Source organism: Carlito syrichta, unplaced genomic scaffold, assembly GCF_000164805.1.
Source record: "Carlito syrichta isolate Samal-C Ts95f unplaced genomic scaffold, Tarsius_syrichta-2.0.1 Scaffold302880, whole genome shotgun sequence".
NCBI lineage: Eukaryota > Metazoa > Chordata > Mammalia > Primates > Tarsiidae > Carlito > Carlito syrichta.
The window spans coordinates 101,631-120,629 of record NW_007246976.1 but is presented as its reverse complement, the minus strand read 5'-3'; the positions used below and the strand labels follow the sequence as shown (position 1 = coordinate 120,629).

General features: G+C 37.8%; 1 protein-coding gene across 2 annotated transcripts in view; it reads right to left on the bottom strand.

The window, feature by feature from the left end:
• The window catches only part of TLE4 (transducin like enhancer of split 4), a 145,156-nt gene that overhangs the window by 51,464 nt on the left and 74,693 nt on the right, over nt 1–18,999 (bottom strand). Inside the window, exons 6-7 of one of the 2 annotated variants that reach the window (XM_008057217.1) lie at nt 17,872–18,076; nt 16,589–16,605 (exon numbers count right to left, since the gene is read on the bottom strand). In XM_008057217.1, the coding sequence (XP_008055408.1) occupies nt 16,589–16,605; nt 17,872–18,076 (222 nt within the window). The remainder of the gene's footprint in view (nt 1–16,588; nt 16,606–17,871; nt 18,077–18,999) is intronic. The other variant, XM_008057218.1, reaches the window with a different exon arrangement.

Here is an 18,999-nt window from a genome sequence, read left to right as displayed (position 1 = left end):
AGGCTGAGGCGGAAGGATCACCGGAGCCCAGCAGGTCGAGGCTGTAGTGGCCGGGAGCAGACACTGCACTCCAGCCTGGGCGAAAGAGTGAGACTCCAACTCAAATAAATAAATAAACAAACAAACAAATAAATATTAACCCCTCCAAAGAATAAATAGAATCTGCTGGGCTCGGTGGCTCAGCCTGTAATCCCGTGCCTTTGGGAGGCTGAGGTGAGTGGATTGCCTGAGCCCGCGGGTTCGAGACCCACCCGGGCAGCGAGACCTCATCTCTACAATAAATCAAAAAATCAGCCGGGCGTGGTAGTGCACGCCTGTAGTTCCAGCTACTTGGAAGGCTGAGGCGGAAGGATCGCCGGAGCCCAGCAGGTCAAGGTTGCAGTGGCCAGGAGCGGCCACTGCACTCCAGTCTGGGCAACAGAGTGAGACTCCAACTCAAAAAATAAAAAAAATAATAATAATAGTAAATAAATAAATATGAACCCCTCCAAAGAATAAATAGAATCAAGTCATTCTCAAATTACCTGTACCGGACATAAAAGAAATAAAAAGGGAACAACAAGCACCTACTAAGTGTCAGGTACCTGGGTGATGTTTATGTTACAAAGACAAAGAAGGAGCGTACCCCAAATCACAAGGCTAGTAAATGGCAGAAGGCAGGATTTGAACCCAGGCCATTTGCCTCCAGGAGCCTGAGTATCAACCAACACTACTGGACTACCTTCAGCCTATGGGCTGTCTAGAGCTCACAGGAGTCACATGCACAGAAGTGGACAGGCCCAAACATACACCAGCGTCTCTATTTTAAGAAATGAAGTTCAAATAAAGCTTGCAAAGAGCCAACTTGAGTCATCCTTTATAAGGGTATTATTTTAGTTTTAGAAGCACGGCCATCACGAATACCAGCTCAAGTAGTGGGAAAGGAGGAGGAGGGAAGACCTGGGCAGATCTGGCTGTGAAACAGGTCTTTCCAAAATACACTTATCCTTGTAGCCCTGGTCGTTGCCTGAGGGTGCAGTGTGCCAATCTATTTGTCATGGCCTAAGTAAATTTCTCTTGAACTCATTCCTTTCATTTGTTAGCCTTTTATTGTGTTTTGCCCAGGGTCTCATAATTTTGAAGTCATGCTGAGTCAAGTCAGCAGAGTCTCAGTCTCTCTCTTTTCTTCTGGCTTGTTAATGATGATAAACTTCTTGCCTTACCGTCTTTTCAAGTTTTCTAACTTCCATGATTTCTCTACCTCTCCCCTTGAGTACTAAATCCTTAATCACATGCTTAATCACATAGATACATTTGTCTTCACTCAGTACCAGTCATTTCTGGGGTCTCTACCTTATGAACTTCACATCTAATCCTCTTCACTTGACCATCTAGTATTGAAAAAAGCAAAATATCACCTGAGAGTTGAAACTCGGGGAACATCCATCTTACATTTCTTTTGAGTACACTTTAGAGTACACTCATGTAATGCAAATCTCCATTTCCAATAAAGTTCCAACCTTCCCAGTGAATATTGGTCTCTAGGACTCTGAATGCTTCAAAGATTAAAACAATTGACCGTTTCCACTTTTTCCTTGTACAATTCCTTAAGATTTGGTCACATGAAGTATTGGAACCAAAGAATAATCACACAAAGGTATAATCCATTCCTCTATCACTAGTAGAGAAGGGGAATCCAATGGATGAAGTTGGATAACACAACACCGCACAGGAAGCCCCAGCCTCCTTGCTGTGACACTAAGGCGAAGCACTAGCAACAAAAGAAGGACTTCATGATGGGGCCCAGAGTACTTTGGACCAAAACCGGAGATCAAACACAAAGACACAGCATAATTGTCCTGACCATTCAAACAAATTTTCAGTCAACTCTTCAATTATCATATCACTGAAACACACTGTCCCCAGAGGGCATTTTAATCACCTAAATATAATTCTGTCTAACCTTACCCATGTTTTAAAAACATTTTTCTGGCCTCACTACTTATTCCAAATCTTTCACTGGTCAGAGAAGGCAAATTCTGTGTCAGTTTCCACCTATCGAGTTGTGATGAGTTTTGCTGGCTTTTAAACAACTGCCATAGACCTATTTAGATCAATTTTCCAGAGAGAACTTTCTCTGAAGCCTGTCTACTTCCACTGACCATATGTGCACAGAAAACAAACTCTTCAGCTTCTGAGTCAATACTCACAGTATCTTTCATTTGGAGACATTTTAAAGAGAGCAATATGCAACAATCCTCAGCCAAGAAGACTTTATATTTTGGTTTGTGATAGGGAAAATACGTGCATAAATGAAGCCTGGGGAAGACTAAATGCAAAATGAAATCATCGAGCAGGAGGACAGCAGCTTCTCTGACACTCAATCATTTTCAGTCACACTATGTTGTCCAGTAACCTGCATTGATAATTCCTCATGAATAAAATGCCTGCATTATCATCTGCAGCTATGTTGTTGACATGCTTTTGCTATTTCACTAAAAATATCATTAATTTTCTGGCTTCACAACAGCTGAGCTACTCCCCATTTGAATATACAAAAGAGTATTTTGTTTAAACCAAATTAAAAGCGTTCCAGTAGATGACTTCCATTTTGCTAGCTATACTATTTTAGCATATACCGCTCTTCTTAATCCTCCCTACCTCAATGTCATGCCTGTCATCTCCCCAATCCAAAATACTTCTTTTATTTAAAAAAATTTTATGTTGAGGAAGGGGAATCCAGAAACTGACTATTTCTGTTGTAACATTCCTGGTCAGCAATCTACCTGACTGCTATGACAAATACAATGTGTTTTTTTGAGACACATAAGATGCAGTGTCTTCCTTGATGTTCTCATCTCTGTGAACCAAGTTATATAAGTCTCTCTCTCTCTCTCTCTCTCTCTCTCTCTCTCTCTCTCTCTCTCTCTCCCTCTCTTTCTTTCTCTCTCTCACTAAATACACCTTCCATTTTTCCCATCTAGATAAGTTGCGACATCCTCCATATTAGTCAGATGAAAACCACTATTCCTGCCAAGCCCTCCTGGCATCTCACCACTTTATTTGTTCCCATTTGTATCTAATGCTTTTGTCAACAGTTCAACAAAAGTCAAAGCAAACAACCAACTGCAAACACTGGGGGTAACAGCAACAAGCATGAATCCTTCACAATTATCCAGCCCAGCTGCTCAGAGCTTGTCTGGGCTGCTTTCATTTACAACAATGTCAACAAAAGGCTGAAACCCAATAACTAGATGGGTCAATACTGCCACTGTATACCCTCTGGAGGAGGAAACGCTGTTCTCCTTCTTTTGTTGCTTGGGCAAACATGTAGAATAATTCAGTCAGATGGACAAGTGCTTGTCTAATCATTTGTTATGTGAATTATTCAACGACTTTTCACGTAAACTACTAAACAGGGCTCTTCAAATATTTCTGCAGCACTTCCAGCTGTCCAACTGCAGAAGTGCATAAAAGGAACAAAGGCAGATGAAAACAGAAATCATGACCCGAGTTAGTTACCAGTGATAATCTCTAGTCTAAGAAATCAGAATCTTCATGACTAATACTTTTAGGTCTAACCCTTGCCTGGCATTTTCACTAGCGTCCAAGCTTTACTAAGGACCAGAACTGGGGGGAGGCCCAGTGGAAAGCTCGACAGTGAAGCTGCACTGCCATTACCTTGTTCAATTTTAAAAGGTCCCCCAACCTTTCATAAGCACTTCTCATAGGTACGATATGCATTTAGGATTTTTAATGGAGTATTTTAAAAGCACAGTTAGACAAGTGGAAACAGGCTACAAAGTATAGTTTAAAAGTAGCTGGTCTTAAAGATTATCTTTTATATGATATTTCATATTATGTTTTAGGATTCCCTAGCCTAATTTTGATTAAAAATGTTAAAACTTATTTAACAAAGAATAATTTTGAGATGTAATAATTCCTACTTCCCTGACTTGGGCCTGGACCCTCAGTCAGCTGAGTGCCTCTCCCTTGGCTTAAGGCGATATGCCCATACATAGACTTTGCCCATCCCTTCTACACCATGAGCTGGGCACGTACCTGGATCTGGGGGCAATCACAGGGGTATGATAATGCTTTGAAGTAAGAACTAAGGTGTCTACAAGAAAATATGCAAGGAGCCACATGGTTCCAGGAACGAACTTCAAAGAGCCAGAGAACTTTAAATTCAAACCTAGTTTTTCAGGCAGGTTATCAGGAAGGTGTATTTATTTATTCACTGAATTTATAACTTTTCAACACTTAGCATATGCTATGAGGGCCTCCATTCAGATTCTCTGACTGACCCTGAGCAGGCCCAACAGGAAGATATGAGGAACACTTTTTGCTAGCCCTGTCTTAAATTGCTGAAACCATTCCTACCAACAAATGTTTCAAAGTAGTATTGTATGTCTATGAAAAATGGCCATGATATTTTTTTCTTACACACTTTCACTTTTATTTATCCGCATATCTATAGCAGCAATTGATGGCTGATTTGTTTTTATTACTACTTTTAAAACATGGTAAGAGCAAAAATGTTCAAAATAAAATTCAAGAATTATTGCTGTTTGATGGACTAGTACATAGGGACACAGTAAGGGTAAAATATCTGAAAGCTAAAGACCTTTTCCCTTCTAGATTATTTGTTTTCTTTCCTTTTCAGCCCACAAACATCCAGATTACAGAATTGCTTTTAATATACTTTGTCAAACACAGATGAAGGAAATAGTACAGATTCATACTCATTTCCTCTTCTCACTACAGTCAGTTTACTCATTGTCACTTATTACTATGGAATTTTTACTTAACACCATCTACAGATTTTTAGTTCCTGGCATAAAAACTTGCACTTTCAAAAAACAAATAACAGTGCAGATATGAAAAACAAAATCTGAGAATTCTATTTCCTTCTAAAGATCTCTAATAATCCCTGTTCTGTCTCTGTGGCTGGCTTCAAGTAACAACTAGAAAGTTGGTAATTACAAAAACACTCTTGAAAGAAAAAAATCTGAACTAAATGGGAGTAATAAAAACAGAAAATCATTTATTTACATATTTTTAATTCAAAGAAAACACCTGAAAAGCAAGCAAGGGTGTTCAAATGCCAACGAGTCAGATAATACATTTTTTTTAAAGCTCTGTAGTCCAATTGCTTTGCTGATTCCTACAAAACACTTTCTGGATTCGAGTAAAAGGCAGATATCATGATTGGGAGTCTACAGAATGTTGCCACTGGCATTACTGTCAGTGTTTGCTAAAGGTTCCATGTTTGCATGTATTTGCACATCAGCCCTGGCAGCTTCCTGAGAAAACTGCCCCCGGACCAAGTACTCCAATCATCATAAACTAGTTTTATATGCACATTTTTAAAGACGTCAAGACTCACCAGAAGCTCTGAGAAATGAAGAAGAATGATCCATTAATATATTTTATTCTACTGAGAAAGCAGCATATCTCAGTCCCATACTGAGGAAAATGTTTTTCAGGAAAGAGTTGTATCTAAGCCTGACTATAAACTCCCAGCACAGTACAAGTCTGTTTGCCCTCCAGTTGCCAAATCAATACCTACTGACTAACTTTAAATATTTTATTTAGATGGCATTGCTCAATTTTCAAGTTCATCTATTAACACCAACAGGTTTCAGAGTAGGGAGCCATTAAAATAGTACCGTTTGGTTAGTTGTCTAACAGAGAATCAGGAAAATCTCTCAGTTATGGAATATAGCCGTGCCTTTTTAATATCCAAAGGAAAACATACACAGAATTGCCAAGTAGTTCTCCCTAAATGTCCTTCAATGCTAATGGCAATCATATATATCAAATGGACTATTAAGTAGCACAGACTTTTGTATTACTATATTTGTTAAAGAAAATCTTCACCCTGTTAACCATATAGACTACACATCCATTGTGAAACATTTCTTCTTTCATTCCTCCCCAGGAAAAATGGAGTGAAAGGGAAAAAAGGGCAGGAGGAGGAAAAAAAGAAGAAGAAAAAAGAAATGTGACAAGGGTGAGTGAAACAATTTACAAGTGAGCATCTGGTATTGACAGGAGGAACTGAACACAGACTGTAAAGTCATGCTAAAGTCTAGAAGGAGGGTGGCAATTTGAAAAGAGAGAAGGGCGGGAGAGGGAGAGGGAGGAGGGGAAGAATCAAAGAAGTCAGGGGTGGGATAGTAACTAACCAACCAAGGTGTTGTTCCTGGATGCTTATGTATTTAGTCATAATTTGCTCTATTCTCCCACAGGCAAAAATGTCACCAGCTTAGTTTAAAATTTCCCTAAATAAGGCCAGACTAGGTTACTACCATATTTTATTATTAAAACAGATTCTCCCCTACACATCCAATTCAGGAGTCTGATTCAGAGCAGTGACAGTACAATATGGTTTGATTATAATTCCTGGAGTGGGGGCTGGGGCTGGGGCTGGGGCAAGGATGTGGAATAACTCAAAGAGCTTTCAAGTCCTGATAACTGTGGTACAAACACAAGTGATTATTTCAATTTTCTCTGCTGATTATTTTTTCAGGGCGGCCCAATAAACCCAATAATGCCCAGATTTACTAGAAAATTTTTTATTCATTTCCCCATGCACCAGAAAGTAAGCTAATAACATCCCGCCGAGAGTGCTGTCAGGCTAAATCCCTCCACTGCTGAATACACTACCGGGATAAATCTCCCTTCACTTTCCATTCCACCATCCACTTTAGGGCAAGTCCCTGGGGACTGCTCCAGATTACCCCTCTGCACGCAGTGTCACAAGCACAAGCCCGAGTGGCCCAATCAGTGCCAAGAAAAGAACAAACTAAAAAAGATTAATTCACAGATGTTCATGCATTTCACATACACTGTGCCCCATGGTCCGTTGCTAGGGCAACGGGAGACCACCAGTGTGCGCTTTATTGGCTTTATGAAGTGCGTCTCAGGGACTATAGTCCGAGAAATGCTGCATAATAATAGTGTGGCTTTTCTGAAACCTTGTTTTGTGTTTATCCACATTTAACCTTCTGAGTATTATAAAGAGCACCGGCATGCATAGCCTTCAAGCACTCCTCCCTTCCCCCCAAACTGCCACAACTTTCTAACTAGAAACATTAAAATCCATCTCCTAGGGGTCCATTTTGGGAAGACCCATGTTAAACTGCTCAACCAGTTCCATGACCAAAAAATAAACAAACAAATCTACTACCATTTAGGGATCACTTTATTAGTATAGCTGACCATGCCAACAACTCCCTAGGCAGTTTACAAGCTATAAACCCGAAATACATTGCCCCCCCCCCCATTTCTATGCATCCAGAGGAAGCTTGTTTTTGATTATCAGGAGCCAGTTTAAACCAGATGTAACAGCAGAATCAACAAGCCTCATCAGACCAGCCTCTGCTGGAAGAGCAGAGCCATCTAACAGAACTTTCTGCAGTGGTGGGCATGTTCTGTATCTCTGTTGTTATGATAGTTCCTACAGTCACATGGAACTAGTACAAGTGAGAAAATGTATTTTAAAATTTTATTTTGTTTTAACTCATCTAAATAGGTTCATATGGCTCGTGGCTATCATACTAGACAGCACAGTCTTAGAGGCTTACCAGATAACTATGTGTGTATTAAAAAGTTTCTAAAAAATTATCTCTTCAGTGCTTTTAGGTTCTGCTTAATTCATAAAAATGTACCTTCAAAGTCCTCACAGTGGTCTTCATGACTGCCTAGCCTCTGGTTGCCCCAGTTCTGATCACCCAGAGTCTGTGTGAAACAGGCCCAGAAAGCAAGACTAACTTCCCCTTCTTCCCACCCCCACCCCCACCCAGGTTGGGAGGTTAAAATCACAAATGTCACAACTCTCAGAGCAGTAGCACAGATCAAGTGTTAATCTGGAAGGGGTGGGTGGGAGAGAATACAAGCAGGCGGGTGAGGGAGGATCTGGAATGAAGAGGAGAAAAATAAAGCCAGTGAATAGATCAATAGAAGCAACAGCTTACATTCAGATTCACAGGAGAAAGAACACACGGAGACAATCATTTCCTGGGAAAAGCTCAAGCCTAATGAGAATTTACTCTGCTCCTTTATGTGACAACCAGCCCTTTTGTGGCACGGGCTTCCTGACTGACAGGAACCCGGGGCCCCTTAATAGGATTTCCATATTATTTCCAACACCTGCCCAGAAGTTATTTGTTTACATTGAAGGAGGCAAGATTCTCAAATCAGACATCTGCTTCTAGTTCAGGCATATCTTAGGAAACCATCTAGAAAGCAGCTTTGTTACCATGGTGACATTTTTATTTTCCTTCTTTAGTTGGCTCAAAACATTAGCATTTCCAATTTTATTTTGTTGTTCAAAAGGCCAAATGTCGCTCAAGAAAACAGAAGTTTAAAAAAAGATAAAGGAATAGAATTCTCAAAAATTTCCAGAATAATTAAAATAACCATAAGGAGGAATAAATAAAAAGGAGGTAGCATAATATTGCCTACTGGCTTCTCTCTTTGGGTGGCATCACTAACTTGTTTACCTAACCCTTCCCCCTAAATTTGAACAGTCAGCAGCTCAAAAAGTAGCAATTTAAAAAACAAGACTGAAGAATCCTTCAGGATATGATACAATTAAATAATGAGTCCATTTCCATGAAAAAGAATTCCTCATGCTCCCCTTATCAACATATCTTAGAAAGTTCACTTACAACAAGAATACTTAAGACATTTTAACTTCCACCTCACTGCAGGCAATTCAGTAAAAAGGGAGGGAGGCAAGGGAAAGTGTAAGCTTTTCATGAACATTTAGAGGTTGCAGAGGGGATGGAATATTAAACAGTGTGAGGAAGAAAGGTAGACTGCACGTGAGCAGATTACGTGTATGTGTATGTTCTCTAGTTTCTAGTGAAGCAAAACTAGAAGCATCATTGAACTCAGGGGGAGGGGGAGGAGGGTACTTAACCAACAACTACCAATTACTATCACAAATAAACAAGTAACAATTACTATCACAAATAAACAGGAATTACTTAAGTTTCATTACCAGTGCTTCCAGTCTAAAAAATTTCTAAAGCAGTTTAATTTATTGCTTGCAAAAATAATTGAATTTCTGATAAAGTTAAAGCAACCTGACTGACTTTGTTCAATATTTAGATGCAAAGAAAAAACACCTAAGTATTCAATTCTAACATTTAAAGTTTTGACTGGCCAAATCTAAGCAGCATTATTACTTTCACTTAGCAAGAGTATTTACAAGAATCCAAAAACTCTTTCATAAAGTGCTACTCAGCCCTCAGCAAACTTCCTTCCTATTATTCTTTCATGAAGACTGAATTCTGTTCAACCCTATCACAAGACAGTTGCCAAGGTAATAATTAGACACAACTTTCTAAGTCTGAAATTATAGCTCTTATTAGTGATAGCCCCCAAGTGCAGAGAATCTTTGAATTCAGAAGACATCTGAGTTACTTCGAACCATCATAAAACAAAACATGTAGGATGGACAGAGGGAGTGCTGCAGCACAATTCAAGAAAGCGATAAGTGGGAGTATTAAGCTCCCCCAGATGATTTTATAATTTTTCCACAGCAGATTGGTGTTACTATAAGAACACAAAAAAGATGGTGAACAATTCTTTGCAATACTTCTACTGTGAAAATGATCAACATTTTGAGAAACAAATGCTTGAGAAACAAGTACCAGTTATAACACTTAAATAAATCTTGGGCCCCTCTACAATTTTTTAAAATGTTAAACACAAACTTTATGATACAATATTTTTGCAAGAGATGAAAGGCATCCTAATTAAGAAAATTACAGACATTGAACATCAGTGTGAACACGTCTGTCTTCTAGTAACTAAGAGTTGGTTTATGAAGGAAAAGAATTAAACTGCTTTCGCCAAATCAGCTGGAGAAGGCCGACCTGACAACCAGTCCGCCCCTGTTAATTAATATTTGTTCTGCTTCAGCAATCGGTGGAGGAGGGTGCAGCAAAACAAGCGTGTCTCCCTAAGTCACATCATTAATCCATTCATGCTCACCACCTGAGGACCAGCTATACCCTAAAGATATTTATTCATCTGTTCCACAAACAAACAATTACAACACATTTTCTGGAATTAGGACACCTGTTACATTTCACACAGTTTACATGCCTAGAGGCAGGTATCAATTAATACTGAACAAATTACTGCATCATAAACCCACAGAACAAAATTTCCTGATTGTTCCTTGATAAGGAAACTAAAAACAGTAAAACACATGGTAGAAACAAATACTTTTACAAAAAATTAAAAAGCAATAGTAATGCTGAAATATTTAATTTCAAATTACAACTTTTGTGAAATAGAAAGAGTTATGCCAAGAGTTACATCATCAAATTTTTAAACATTAAATTATCTCCCTACCATCCAACCTGTCAAATAATTTCTTCTCCTACAACTACTGTGCTTACTTGACTAATGGTATGGACAATTTTACTCTTGAAACATACCCCGTGTAAGGTTTTATTTCAAAATTCATTTCTAGGGTGGGGCTGAAAAACACATAAGAAAACATCTACATTCCAAATGCTTGGAGTTACAGCCTTGAGATCCATGAAGGTTAAGTGATTTGCCCATTTATATGAGCTTACCTAGTGGTAAAAAGAACTGTTAAAGAACTTGGGACAGCCTTCTTGCAGAATGGCTCATATTCTACATGTTTCAATGTGCTTCCTTGTGGTTTCAAGAATACTGCGTGCTGAATCACACCAGTAAAAGCCTTTTTTCTTAATGGGAGAATGGGTTAGAAGAATGAAGCCTAGATTTGTATGTACATGTTGGTAATGAACAGTGAAGTGAATTTTCCCAGTAATCAAGGGAGTAAGATATTTGAAAATGTATACTGAACTCATCAAGAAAGAGTTCAATTTTTATCCTTTAACCTTTAAACACAGACTATGATGTGTTTGAAATACAAATCCACTGTCCAAATAAGTGTTGATTCAGATAGTCTTTAAAAAATTTTTTTTAAAATATGATTTGTAAAATATATTAAATACATTTCCTTATAGACAATATCCTTGATTTTCCATGAGCCTCAACAAAGTTCTCTCCCACTAAATATTTAGCTTCTTGAGGGCAAGATTCTTAATCATCTTTGTGGAACTATTTAAGAGGAAAAATCAAGGATTCGTTTGAGAAGGGAATTATAGTAAAGTTAGGAAGAAACACAGGAAAAATTTTTTAAAAGTGAGGGAGACTCTTTCAGATTAAAAGAGATCTAAGAGAGATTGCAACAAAATGGAATGGATCCTATTTAAATTCCACTTCAAGCAAACCAATTCTTTGAAATAATCAAATTAGTTTGATTACAGGCTGGGTATTAGAAGATATTAAGGAATTGTTTTTATTATATGATTAAAGGTATTATGGTTATCTTTAAAAAGCTCATTTAGAGAGATGTGTTCATTTTACATATTGAAGTAAGAAAGAGCAACCTGTATGCTATCTGGGATTTTCTTTCAAATATTTAAGAAAAGAGAAAGGAATAGATAAAAATGTGGCTCAATATTGACAGCTCTTGTACCTAGCTGTTGAGTATATGGGGGTTCTCTGTACCATTCTTTGTGTTTTGTAGTTTTGTCTAAATTCTTAATAACAAAGAATGAAACTGAGGTCACCCAAAGAGCTTTCCTTTAAGGCCGACACTGGCTATGTGACGTTTGACAGGGCCTTCATACCTTTCCTCAGGTATGAAATCAGAGTAATAACAACACCTGCCATCACAAGTGAAATCCAATCGAGGAGCCATACATGCAGTAGGGGGCTGGTTCAGAGGAGAACAGTGGGATTGAGGGTATACGACAGATCCACCTGATTTTTCCTAGGATACAGCAGATAAACTGAAGTGTCCACGTCACAGTTCCTAATTAGCTTTTTTTCCCCCAGATTACTGATGACTGAGAGGAAAACAGAAGCTCACACAAGTCCCCTACTGTTTGATTTGTTTGCTTAGACACGCTGGTGTTTTATGGATTTCATCCATTTTGTCCCCTTTTCAAAAACCTAGCCTTCTATTATTTTAAGCCTTTGTCTTTTTACAATGCATACTTCTAAAGTCTATAGTAGTGCAAATTTATCTCCACCAAGCATTCTCCCAAAGGGTAACATTCCTATCTTAAAGGAGTGTATGAAGGGAAGGGAATGTGAAAACAACTGCCTGGGCCATATGGTTATCCTCTCTTCTCCAGGACCCCTTTCCTACTCAAGGGTCTGTTATGCTCACACATGGGGAATCCAGAGGGTTAAACATAAAGGCACACTGCTTTTAGACTGATGCTCCTTTGAGACAGGAAAAACAGGTTAGGGGGGTGGGTTACACAGCTACACAAGATCCTAGAATAGAACCTTGACCATTACATCTTAACATGCAAAGTAAAGTAGCAAATAGGAAGTAATCATTCTGTTAATTCAGGCTAAAAACCTGCTTCCACCTGTAACACCCAACTAATGAGGCAAAAGTGCGTTCTTGGCCCAAATCATACACTTTAATTTGAACATAAAAACAACCTCATTCTAATTTTCCACTGATAAACTTTTATTGCTAACAGATTAACTGGGAGAGAAAAGAGAAAAGCAATGTATGATGTTTTCGTCATCTATGCATAATAAACATCAAAACAGAAGTGGAAGAAAAGGCGCTGCTGTAAACAAAAATAATGAATGGATAATTATGAAAACGTTTAAATAAAATTTAAAAATCCATACAGGAGGGAAAAAAACAGTCTATACACCTATAGCAAAGCATTTAGATTAAAAATAATTATATGTAAATTTAAAAAAACACAATATCCATGCTCATTATATTAGCGAAAATTACAAAAATTTTTATGAAGTTCAATATTGGAGAATTACATGGAAATACATTCAAACACTGCATTTGGCATTTTAAGTTGGTACAGAGGTTTTGGAGATCAACTTGTCAATGCACAAGCCTTTTAAAATGTTAATACTCTTTGATGAGGCATACACACTTTGGGAGAGACATTCCAATGAAATAACAAAAATAAAACTACCATCACTTAGAAAAAAAGTTTGCACTTCTGCTACATTTTGTAGATAAAAAACGGCAAATCCGTCACAGATCTGACTTGAGAAGGTTATGGCGCTGAAGATAAAACACAGGAGGGCCATGTAGACACATAAAAAGGACTGGCAAAAGTAATTAAAAAATGCATAACAACATAGCAACTTGGGATAGGCCATGGAGAGAATCAGTATTTAGTGATAGTGAATTTTGCTCTTTATATTTAAGCTTTAATTTTGATTTTGGTGCCAATTTTTTGCTACCTGATAGTGTAATTATGCAGATATTTGGGGCTGGAGTGGGAAATAAGACTGATTTCTCAACCTTGAATCCCTACCAAGATTTAGGCGATTTGGCCTGCACAGCTCTGTCATTACCCTTGTTCCAGTCACTCAGATGGAGACTGGAGAGTGATATAAGGAACCTAATGACTCAGGGGAGCTGACTCCTATATTCACGAATTGGAATCTCCAGCAAGTAGGAAGCTCCTGGGTGCTGGTGTGAATGTACCTTCTGCCACTACTCTGGAACCAACCACTTTTACCCTTAGCCGTCAGTGGGAAGGATGTGCATTGGAAGGTTCCATCACCTTAGAAAATATTTCCCTAGTTTTATTCATGCCTTTCTAGGTATTAAAGAACACTCCAGAGGACAGTGAGAAAGCTCCCACTTAAGAAACAGAAGTATGAACCTAGTCTTCAGGCCTTGTGAAAAGCTAAATTTGGTCTTTCCATCCTACCATTAAAGATGAGAGGAGAGCATGGTCTGCATTTCTTGCTCGTGTTCAAGGCTCACATGTAGGACTTAGTGTTGGGCACATGGAGTCACTGGATAGCCAAGTGACACGCAAGGAAGGCTGCAGGTGCCCTGATTCCTGACTTCAATAGCCCTATAACACACACTGGCCTGGTTTTTCACCACCAAGGAAATTGATTCCTGGGCTCCTACGGAGCTTTCTCCTTTAGATCCATATTTACATTCTCCACCCTTGTTGAAAAACTTCAGATACAGGTCTCCAAATAACAGGCTTAGGAATGAACTTAGCTACAGGAACTATAGAAAATGAGATCAATAAGGCCAATAGTATGCGATTTAGAGGCAACATAACTTCCAAGAACAAAAACAAAAAGAAGGAAAAAGGTCCAACACTTTAACAAGCAAATTTCTATCATTTCACTTGGCATGTAAAGGAAAAGCATTTTAATCACCTGAATCTTTACAGTAAGTTTAAATTTATATTTTATAAGCTATTCTGAAATCTGCCCTGTTTAATAATCTGTAACATCAAGAAAACATCTTAAAATGTCTTTCACAATTAAACCCATCCACAACCTTGTATAAATCAAAATTTTGCTACCATATCAAAATGTTACACCAGGGCTGTATAACATTGCCCACATCCTCATTACACGCAACACTAATTACTACCAGCAGATTCAGAATTTTCTGCACATTAGAGGCTTTTAGAGGAGCTATAAAAAATTTCAGGCACCATTAATTTAAATTTGTATTGAAATTTCCTTTTGACAGATGGCCAAAAATTACTTATTATTTAGAGTACCAGAGCTGCCTGTTTGCACATTAGAAGAGGAAGGGGAAAAATTAAAAGCAAGAAGAAAATTTATGTCACGTTCATTACCTGTTAAATGTTAAGGAGCATTATCTTGCATGAATAAATTATTTCATACAAGCCTGACTCCAGCTGCAGGCAACTGGCACACTCTAGCTGATAAAAACCATCTAGAGTCACACAGCAGACAATCATAAAAAGCCCATCTTAACCAGGAACCACTTACGGGAGGACGATCGATGGAACAAGCGACTAACTGCTTTTCTGAGCAACACAGAACACATTTAGAAAAATTAGCAAACTACTTCACCTGGCAAACCTATAGGACAGCCCCATATCAGACACAACACAACTTCAAATTTAAGAATGGTACCCAACAAATACATCTATTTATAATTACCATTCTACAATAAATCAAAGCAAAATCATCCGCCTCTGATTCTTTTTTGTTGTTGTTTTTCCCTTGGCTTTCAGCTATATAGAAACTCACTCCCAGGCTCACCCTGAATGGTTATAGATTATTTCAAAGCACACCCTACTTGCATGAGGGAATAAAAATTGTAATTGACACAAAAATGTGCACTGAAGTATAAATATTTTCACAGTCTTCTGAGAGTGGGACATGAGAAGAGGCTTTTGTTTCCTTTACCAGCCTGCCTAAAGGGGTATGTATTTATAATAAGAAGGCAGGGAATGCTTATATTATGACCTCAGAATAACTAGACAGGCTTTCCAAGGACTGCTATCAGGTAAACCTGGTCCACTGCATTTACTTACTATTTCCTAAGTACATGTGTGAAACGCTACACTCTGATTAAGAATGCTTTTTAATCAAGGTAGTGATATGCATATTACACAACAAAATAACACAACTGTAAATGTATACTTAAATAATTCAATGTGTGCAGTTCCAATTGTAAATATTGAGATTTATATGGGAGTACAGATGTCCTTTCAAATTACAAAGATTCTTGAAGGGTAAAACAGATATACTCAATTTTTATTTTTCATTATTTAAGAGCTCTGGGGAAAAAATCTCAATTCCCTTTTACTGTAAAAGAACAAGGTATAAAGAGGCAAAGTGATAGCATGGTGGTTTCAGGGGAAGATGTTAGTCTTCATATACATAGCTTGTTTAATAAACTACAAGAGATGTACCTACCTATGCTCCAAAACACTCAACTACTGTAACATTAAAAAAAAAAAAAAAAAAAAAGAAATTGACAGCATCTGTACTTAGGCCAATGCTTGAGAACTGTCCTTTTCTTCTAATCAGTAAGTAATACAATGGCATATGTAATACAATTATGCACAATACAACAGCATACTCACACTGTGCCTGGCTCAAAAGTGATCACAGCAATTTTCATACTTTACTCATTTCCTGCATGGTAGCCTGTTTTCTTGTTTGCTTACTAAATAAATTCAGGCCTCCTCAACACATCTCATTCTCGTGTACAGAAACATATCCAAATCATTAGGCCCTAAATACTTTTCCCCTTTCCTTGTAACTTGTCTATAAAGAAATATAGAGGGCAGATAAGACAGATGCAAAACCTTAAAAGAATTAGCTATACTAGAAACCAAGATGCTAATTTAAAAGAAAAACTCTTAATGGTGAAAAGAAAATGCACTTAAGCAAATGAAACTGTTTCCCCAAATATTAAACTACTATTATTTCCTTATAAGCCAATTTATTTACCTCATTATTATCTTATAGAAAAAGCCTAAGCGACGAAAAGCAGTTATTCTTTTTCACATGTCAAGACAGATCTTATCATTCAACTTTTATTTACAAATATGTTTCTGATAAAGAAACAGAAACATATTTTCAAAAACCTCAACCACACACCTGAAAGTAATCCAAAAATGCAGTTAACCACTATTTGGTAAAGCCCACAAAATCATCCTCTATGTATAAAAGAACCCATTACTATATTTAATCAAATCACTGATAGCTCTTTTAAGCCATTCCTCAGTCTGTGAATTTTGAGTCCTACCTTGATGGAGTCTCTGTCTATAGGCAAAACAGCAGCAACACAAGCGGATCAAGTTGTGGGAAGAAGAAAAAGAAAAGTACTAGTTAGTTTACACAAAACCATACTAATTTATCAAACGATCTGCTACATAATAAGTTGCCACATTATAAATTGCACAGATGTCAACTGTGCTGCAAAGTTAATTATTAATGCTGCTTGACTAGAATCATAAAACACCAATCTACCTTTAACACAAGTTCAGAAGAACCAAAGCTGGACATTCCTTTTATGCACCTTATGGGCTTTTCCACTTATAAAAGTATCTACAATTATGCATCAACACAGTACCATAGCATTAAGATAAATGAATAACAAATATTACAGCATTTCTAACATCAGAGATGGGATATGTATGCTTATGTGATAAAAATCACTGACCTAAGACTGTAATTCATGATGATAACACTGAAAGAGACTAGATATGAGCTTTTAATTATAAACCACAGCCTTCAAACCAATGAACCACCCATAAGCTAAATAAATTCCCACAAAGGAATGTTAGAAGGGAGTTTTTCATTTGCTTTTCTTTCATTAATAAAAATTATTAATAAGCACCATACAAACACACAGTTAAATCAAAATGTTTCTACACCATCTTCTACCTTAGTAGTGAGAAGAAATCAATCTAGAAGCAGCACAACTGGCCTTTAAATCAATGAATTGCATAAACAATTACACTGGTCTTATAGGAAGAAATTAGTTAATTTCATGCTTCTAAACAGACTGGGTAAGGAGGTAGTTAAACAGATTTCATTAATTTGGTCTGTACTTTCTCAATTACTAAGACTACTGAAATTGTTTTCTTACCTGTGAGATTTTTACTGCTCTGTATAGGCTCATCTGATTTATAAATAATAACTGATTTGGTCAAATATTCAAGTGAGCCCTAATCAGTAAGTCTTTTCTCAAAATAAATTCAGTCAAAATTAGCCATTTTAATACAACATACTTCTTCAAACACAGAGCATCATGGGATTTACTGATTTAGACTTGGGAAACATAGGAGGTAGGAAGGAATCAAAGGCAATAACCAGGAAACAGGCTCCCCTGCCTGTTTCTCTTGCCAACCACTAGGGTATCATTTGGCAAATGACTGCTTGCAATAATTAATTTACCTTCCAGTGGAAATCCTTTGTTTAGTCATTGATAAAATTACATTCAGAGAGAATAAACAATGGCATCCAGAACCTACCATCAGCAGCAGGTAAGTAATCTCAGATTGACATCCCAAGAGGATCACTCACCTCTTTGGTGATCATTGTCATGATGCTTCTTCTCATCTTTAATTGGAAGATGGGACTGACCTCCCAGGGCACTGGAGAGGGCCAGAAGACCAGCACTGCTACCAATGGGTGGAATGGCAGGGGGCTGAAGCCCTGAAGGGTGTGGAGTCAGAGGCACTGGCAGACCATGTCCATGTGATAAATGCTGGGCCTGGAGTTGTTGCTGCTGTGAAAAATTAGACACAGATATTGAATTTGTCCCCTATATCTGTACCCCTCCACCCCAACAACAAGAGAAAGGAGGCACAAATAGGTAATAAAAAAATCTGGCACAAACAAAGATTTAACCTTAATGTATATTTTTCAGGGGGCAGGAAAGATGTAGAGTCAATAAAAGCTACTTTTCTTCCTTGTATTTGGAGATTTGTACATGCACCATAAATATTTTTAAATGATGAAATTATCTGTTTTAACAACTGAAATTCAGATCTCTTTAACAAAATCTCAAAAAAGGCTTTTTTATCTCAAAAAAATAAAATAAGGCCTCGCTATCATACATTTCTAATCAAAATATATATGTGAATAACTGTTAAAGCAGTTATGTTGAACAAAAAATGCTGAAAATTGAGAAAATTAGTGTTAAACAGTTCTCCCAGAACCGCTGCACAGCATGCAGGAAGAGTTAATTTGAAAGAGAAAACCTGAATTAACAATCCAGAAAAGGAAACTGGTTGCAGCCACCGTTTTAAGCCCTTTAAGTGTCCTCAGCGGTACTTGAGCAAATTACTAAAGAAAATCTAATGTAGCAAGGCTTGGGTCCTCCTGTAGGCTTGCTCAATAATGCTGAAATAATTGGGCACTCTGTGCACGTTTAGTGATGCTCGAATGAAAAGCTAGAGGCCTGCCCTTGTACTCTTCTCTAGCGGCCGACTCAGTGTTGTGACAGGTTTATTTGAGTGGGACTGTGATGCATGCACCAGTAACTGCGCTGACAAGAGTTTAAAGTCATTTTTACCAGCACACTGGCAACACATAGAGAAAGCCCTCAAGAGGCTGGAATGGGAGTGCTTGACCTCAGCAGAGGCTGCATCAAGTTCTGCTACAGGAACTGCTGTGGGCAAGCCTTGTTGCCTCTTCTGAGTGGGAAGG